The 6,727-nt window shown below is 53.8% G+C and overlaps 1 protein-coding gene across 1 annotated transcript in view; it reads right to left on the bottom strand.

Annotated features, from left to right (window-relative positions):
* COL23A1 (collagen type XXIII alpha 1 chain) overlaps nucleotides 1-6,727 on the bottom strand; it is a 79,618-nt gene that overhangs the window by 7,303 nt on the left and 65,588 nt on the right. Inside the window, exons 17-24 of the mRNA XM_023193693.1 lie at nucleotides 4,591-4,635; nucleotides 3,674-3,763; nucleotides 2,808-2,870; nucleotides 2,461-2,517; nucleotides 2,216-2,242; nucleotides 1,087-1,149; nucleotides 950-1,003; nucleotides 638-664 (exon numbers count right to left, since the gene is read on the bottom strand). Of these exons, the coding sequence (XP_023049461.1) occupies nucleotides 638-664; nucleotides 950-1,003; nucleotides 1,087-1,149; nucleotides 2,216-2,242; nucleotides 2,461-2,517; nucleotides 2,808-2,870; nucleotides 3,674-3,763; nucleotides 4,591-4,635 (426 nt within the window). The remainder of the gene's footprint in view (nucleotides 1-637; nucleotides 665-949; nucleotides 1,004-1,086; nucleotides 1,150-2,215; nucleotides 2,243-2,460; nucleotides 2,518-2,807; nucleotides 2,871-3,673; nucleotides 3,764-4,590; nucleotides 4,636-6,727) is intronic.

Below are 6,727 nucleotides of genomic sequence, written 5' to 3'. Positions count from 1 at the left end.
TATCCATCCATCCACTCATCATCTATCATCCCCTCCATCCATCCATCCATCGATCATTCATCCATTATCCATCCATCCATCCATCCATCCATCCATCCATCCATCCATAATGGATAGATAGATGAATGGATGGATGAGTCCATTCAATCCTCCATCCCTGCATCCATCATTCTTCCATTATCCATCCATCATCCATCCACCTAACCATCCATCATCCATTCATCATCCACCCACCCATCATCCACTCATCCATCATCCATCCATCCATTCACCCATCTATCCATTTATCCATCCATTTATCCATCCATCCATCCATCCATCCATCCATCCATCCATCCATCCATCAATCCTGCAGCCATTATGCATTTATCAATCCATCGATTCATCCTCCATTGTCCATCCATCATCCATCTAAGCAATGTATCCATCCTTTATCCATCCATTCATCTATCCACAAAGGACCTACTCTGGGCTGTGCACTGGACTTGGCAATGGGGACACAGGGGGAACCAGTCAGTTGCAGTCCCAGCCCTGGGGAAGGGGGTCACACTTGAGTAGCCAGATCAGGTTACTGCATGAGGGCAGAAGATACACACAAGAGGCACCCGATTACTCAAAGTGATGATGAGACACTTACATCTAGTCCTGGCTCCCCGGGTCTGCCCTGAGGAGAGACACAGAGTGGGTGAGAGGGGTTGGGGAGGGGGGCTGGGAACGCCGCTGCTGGGAAGTCCAGCCCCATGGGTTGGCCACAGACATGGAGGCAAGGAGACCCACCAACCACGCAGGCATAGATGGAGCCATGACAGACCTGGCATCCACAGAGCCTGAACTCTGGCCCTGTGAAGTGCAGGGACCCAGTGAGGTACAGGGTTGGGGGTCCCCGGGTTGAGTGCCACCGTGACCATGTGGCCATAGTTGGTGAGGGGCTTCTGAATGAAGCAGTTACCTTCTCTCCTTTGGTTCCTGGCAGCCCAATAAGGCCCGATGGGCCAATTGGCCCCTGGATAGAAAAGGAGTGAGTCAAGAGGCATGCTAGTTACAGGAATTAACACCTGTGGGACAAACAAGGCTTGTGAGACTCACAGGCAGGCCGCTGGGGCCTCTCTCACCAGACGCGCCTTTCTCTCCCTTTGCTCCATCCAAGCCCTGGAGGCAAAGGAGGGAAATCAGTCAAGGGGAAGGGGTTAGACAGAGAGTAGGACAGGCAAGCTTGGAGACTGCAAGGGAGCTGGGATGTGGACAGAGGAACAGATCCAGGCTCCACCAGACCTGACCCCAGCTTACTCCCTGGTGAGGGTGATCAGGAGGAGGTCTGGCCATGCACATTGCGCCTTTTCCCGAACAGGCTTCCTCAACCCCATGGAAGGTGATTATGGTCACACCCATTTCAAAGATGAGGAAAGCAGGTGCAGACAGGGGCGGGGACGGGCCCAGCCACACAGTGGGAGGCAGCAGAGCTGGGTCCCCATCAGGCTTCTGTGGCAAGCCTTGGACCCTGTCCCTGATAGCAGCTGCCTCTTTGAAACATGAACTGTGGTGGCCTTAAGAGAAAACAGAACCAGAAGCAGTGCATCTGGTGGGGCTGCGGGCTCAGGCCTGGGGTTCCATGACTCTCAATCCCACATCTGGTCTCTGAGCTGGGGAAGCAGAGATGTGCTCGTGCCAGGAGGGTGGTGTGACAAGGAGTGAGGCCAGATGGCCTCCCCGTCTGTGTCTGCCTCCCTGGAGCAGGGCATGCGGGCAGCCCACACTCGAGGATTTAATGTAAGAGCAGGCAACACTCCATCATGTAATATACACCAAGCCCAAGACTTTGTGCTCAGGCTGTGGCAGCGGAGAGACAGATGTGTGTGGGGTGGGCTGGGATGGGGAGAGGTGGGGACAGTGCATGGAACTGAGAGGCACAGAGAACGGAGAAGGGGACAAGCAGTAGAAACAGTGGGTGGTGGACCCGAGGAGGAGAGAGGTACAGACTGGGGTTCTGGGCAGAGGGAGAAGGTGGAGAAGAGAGCCCCAAGTGTGGAGAGGGGGCATTGGCCCTGATGACATCAGGGAGGTTATGCCCTGGGGAGTTGGGACGTTCAGGTGCTGGGAAGACTCAGGGATGGGCCAGGGCAGAGCGTCAGGCCCTTTGCTTTGCCCATTGGCAAGGCTGTTAGAAACTGCCCAGGCGGTGAGTCTGAGGCCAGTAGAGGGGACTATGCCCACTCACCTTGGGACCCTGGATTCCCTGGAGGCCCTGCAGGAGGAAGCAGATGAGAAGGCTGGCTCCAGACCCTCTTGCAGCGGCCACTCACTGGCCCCTGGGGCCCTGTCCTGGGCTCTGCCCTCTGCCCATATGCCCCTCCCTGAATGGAGAGGCCCGCTGTCTTCTGGGTCACGGCTCTGGGACTAGCCCCCATCCCGCCTCTTGGTTTCCTGGCTGCTTCAAACCAAACCAAAGCAAACCGTCCTTACCATTGGGCCTGGGGGGCCAGGGGGGCCAGGGGGCCCTGGCTCCACTATGAGCTGAGCCTAGGGAGGGTGAGAGACAGGTTAGTCACCCACCGCCTGTCACCCTCACCCACCCACACCCCAGCACATTGCTGGATCGAGAGTCTCCTTCCTGCCCCCAGAGGGCAGAGTCTGGTGAGCGGGTGGCAGCCGGCCTGTGGCTTCTCAGAGGGGCCTCACTCCCCGTACTCTCCCTCCCCTACTGCCCTGGGTTTGCTCAGGCCAGGTGGCCTTTTTGTCCCAAGGCTCAGGCTCCCCACCCAGCCTGGACTGGGTGTTGGGGGAAGCCCTGACCCCCCACACCCCCTTACCAGGCTCTCCTGTAGGCTGTCAGATGCCGACTCTCCCTTCTCCCCCTTGAGGCCATCAGTACCCTGCAGGACGGCATGGCCTGTGAGTCCTTTGTGTCCAGCACCTACATCACCACCCACGGTGCTTAGCGACCTCCCTTCCTTCCCCCATGTGGCTTCTGGGAGCAGTCCTCAGTTAGCTGTTGCAACTGAAGTTTTCTCTGGATGCATGGACCACGCCCTGGGTGGTCAGCAGAGAGCACATGAGCAGCTGCACAGATTGTTTTCTTGGGGTGCAGCGAACAACCAGGGGCTCTGAAGCAAAGATCCCGGGGTCAAACCGCAGTGCCCCCTCTAGCTCAGTGATCATCAGGGATGGACAGTGGATGTCCCAGTGGTGGCGTAACACCTGGTGCTCTTCCAATCGGGCCACAAAAGCAACAACAAAAATGATGAGGATGACAACAGTGGGTATTTGCTGTGTGCCAGCCACCACTGTCAGCCCAGCCACGCATGCCCTTGAGGGAGGGGAATGATCACCCCACTTTGGAGGTGAGGACACCAAGGCCCCAGGAGGTTAGGTTGCTTGCCCGGAGCTGGATGCAGACTTGGGCAGCTTAGGTCAGAGCACGTGGCATAACCATCTGGCCAACGCGCTTCCATGGCCACACCTCCTGATTTTAGCTGCCCTCTGAGGCAGGCGGAAGGCCTCTTCCAGATGAGGAGTGGAGGCCGGGAGAGAAGAGGGCAGTGCTGGCCCAGAGCCTAGAGTGTCCCCGGCCGGCTGGGCACTGAGACTGCAGGGGCTGTCAGAGGCACGCCCTGGCCTCCGCACAGCACGGGGCTTCCACACAGGAGGCGCAGTGTGGCCCAGCCCAGTCACATACCGGGAGGCCGGACAAGCCCATCTCGCCTGCTTCCCCTTTGAGTCCAGCTGGCCCAGGCTCTCCTGGGTCTCCTTTCTGTCCTTTGGGACCCTGAAAGCCACAAGAACAAGGGATTAGTGGGGCTTAGGAGGTCCTCTCCCTTTCCCCACCCCAGCAGGTCCCCAGAGCTTAGTTCATGGCAGGTCCCCACTTTCTCTTTGTGGGGCCTCACCTCCAGCCACAGTGGCTGGGAGCCTTAGCTGAGTGCAGTGGGTGGGGATGGGGGCAATGCCGCTCCTGGCTCACTGCATCCGGGTGCGGGCACCTCAGGGCAGGGGCCGGGGCAGACGGGTGAAGCATGTGAGCCTGGAGCTGCCCCACTGGGGGCACTCATGGGGCCACATCGCTCTGTGCTCACACCTCAGAAGCTAGTGGTAGGACTCCCCACTTCACAAACTCTTCCAGCCACCGAATCCCTCCATTCAACCAATCACATAACGTCCAGGATGAGACACACACTGCGGACCCAGTGGGAAAGACTCACCCTCAAATAGCCAGTGACCCCATGAATATGCTTACGTCTGTATAGGATATCACACAGAGACACACACACACACACACACACGAATTGGGGCAAATACCTACGATGCCAATGATGCTCTTAGCTTTTATGGCTTTTCACCACGTGCCAGGCACTGTGCTGGGTGTTCTCCATACAGAGTTACTCAGCCCTGCCCCAGAGCAGACAACTTGCCCGGGGCCTGAGGGCAGACCAGGGTTTGCACACAGGCAGCCTGGCGCCAGAATCCATGATTTTTGCCTCTCTCACACATGGTCTTTAACTCTGTACACACACACACACACACACACACACACACACACACACACAGCCCAATACCAGGCACTGGCATCACCAAGGAAATGAAAGGCCCAGAGACCTTCTCTCCATCGATTCCTGGGGCACCAGGCAATCCAAGCTCACCCTGGAAGGGAACAGATGGCAAGAGGGGTTATGCCTTCCTTTTCTAGAGAGGTGTCAGCAGCCAGAGAGCCAAGACACACTGTGTACCCGGCCCAGGGTGGGTCAGTACCCACCACCTCCTCTGTTTCCTCAGTCCATCACGAGCAGATGTAGCCCATGGCTATCACCGGTAAGTTGTTATGTCACAGATTCGGGTGCTGAGGCTTGGAGGGTTAAGTGACTGGTTTCAGGCCACAGAGCCCAGGAACAACGATGCCAGGACCAGATCTGCCTGACTTCAAAGCTGTTGGCTCTTTCTCTTGAGACAAATGGGCAGGATGCGAACAAATGGTACAGGCCACAGGGTGTGCATAGCTGTCCATCCACCGGACTGGTATGCGGCCACAGGGGCTGGGTTTTCAGTTCTTTATTTTTAGCTAGTGGATACTTATAAAACACTACACCCAATAGCAGCTAAATATACATTTAATTTGTGTGCATATAAAACATTCAACAAGAAAGAACACTTTGACTCTAAAACAAGTTTTAATACATTAAAAAGATCAATGTTGTATTAAAAAGAATATGTTCTGGCTGGGCATAGTGGTTCACGCCTGTAATCCCAGCACTTTGGGAGGCTGAAGTGGGTGGATAACCTGAGGTCAGGAGTTTGAGAGAGCCTGGCCAACATGGTGAAACCTCCCTCTCTACTAAAAATACAAAAAATTAGCTGGGCTTGGTAGCACAGGCCTGTAATCCCAGCTACTTAGGAGGCAGAGGCAGGAGAATTGCTTGAACCCGTGAGACAGAAGTTGCAGTGAGCTGAGATGGCACTACTGTACTCCAGCCTGGGCAAAAGAGCAAGACTGTCTCAAAAAAAAAAAAAAACATAAAAAAAAAAAAAAAAAAGAATATGTTCTCTAACTGCAAGATAATTTTTTTTTTTGAGACAGAGTTTCACCATGTCTCCCAGGCTAGAGTGCAGTGGCACAACCTCAGCTCACTACAAGCTCTGCCTGCTGGGTTCAAGCAATTCTCCTGCCTCAGCCTCCCAAGTAGCTGGGATTACAAGTGTGCACAACCACGCACAGCTAATTTTTGTATTTTTAGTAGAATAAGGGTTTTACCATATTGGCCAGGCTGGTCTTGAACTCCTGACCTTGTGATCCACTTGCCTCCACCTCCCAAAGTGCTGAGATTACAGGCGTGAGCCACCATGCCTGGCCACATGATAATTAAATAAGAAATTAATAAAATATCTGGTCAGCTGGATACATTAAATATGAAAAAAACTAAAACCAAACAAAAAAGCAAGATGTCTGGAAAAAAATCTCCCAAGTATTTCTAAATCCCCAAGTATTTCTAAATAATCCATGAATAAATCAAAAGAGAGCTTAGAAATTAGGTTGCGTTGAATAAAAATAAAATTCAACATATCAAGGTTTGTAGGATGCAGCTAAAGCAGTGCTTACGGGAAAATTCATAGCTTTTAGAAAGGTTTTAGATTCGAGAGTACACGGGTAGGGCTGCCACATGGGTGTATTGCATGATGCTGAGGTTTGAGCTGCTAATGATTCTGTCACCCAAGTGGTGAACCTAGCACCTGATAGGTAGTTTTTCAATCCCTGTCCTCCCACCTCCTCCCTTTCGGAATCTCCAGTATTTATTATTCCCGTCTTTGTGTCTGTGTGTACCCAATGTTCAGCTTCCACTTTTTTTTTTTTTTTTTTTTTGAGATGGACTCTTGCTCTGTCTCCTAGGCTGGAGTGCAGTGGCGTGATCTCGGCTCACTGCAACCTCTGCCTCCCGGGTTCAAGCAATTCTCCTGCCTCAGCCTCCCGTGTAGCTGGGACTACAGGTGCCGGTCACCACCACACACGGCTAATTTTTGTAGTTTTAGTAGAGATGGGGTGTCACCATGTTGGTCAGGCTGGTCTCGAACTCCCAACCTCAAGTGATCCGCCCGCCTCAGCCTCCCAAAGTGCTGGGATTACAGGCGTGAGCCACCGCACCCAGCTCAGCTTCCACTTTTAAGTGAGAACATGCAGTATTTGGTTTTCTTTTCTCTCCTTCCTTCCTTCCTTCCTTCCTTCCTTCCTTCCTTCCTTCCTTCC

The sequence above is a fragment of the Piliocolobus tephrosceles genome, chromosome 4, assembly GCF_002776525.5.
Source record: "Piliocolobus tephrosceles isolate RC106 chromosome 4, ASM277652v3, whole genome shotgun sequence".
Taxonomy (NCBI): domain Eukaryota; kingdom Metazoa; phylum Chordata; class Mammalia; order Primates; family Cercopithecidae; genus Piliocolobus; species Piliocolobus tephrosceles.
Note: the sequence above shows the minus strand (reverse complement) of the source record. Positions and strands in the feature narration are given on the sequence as shown.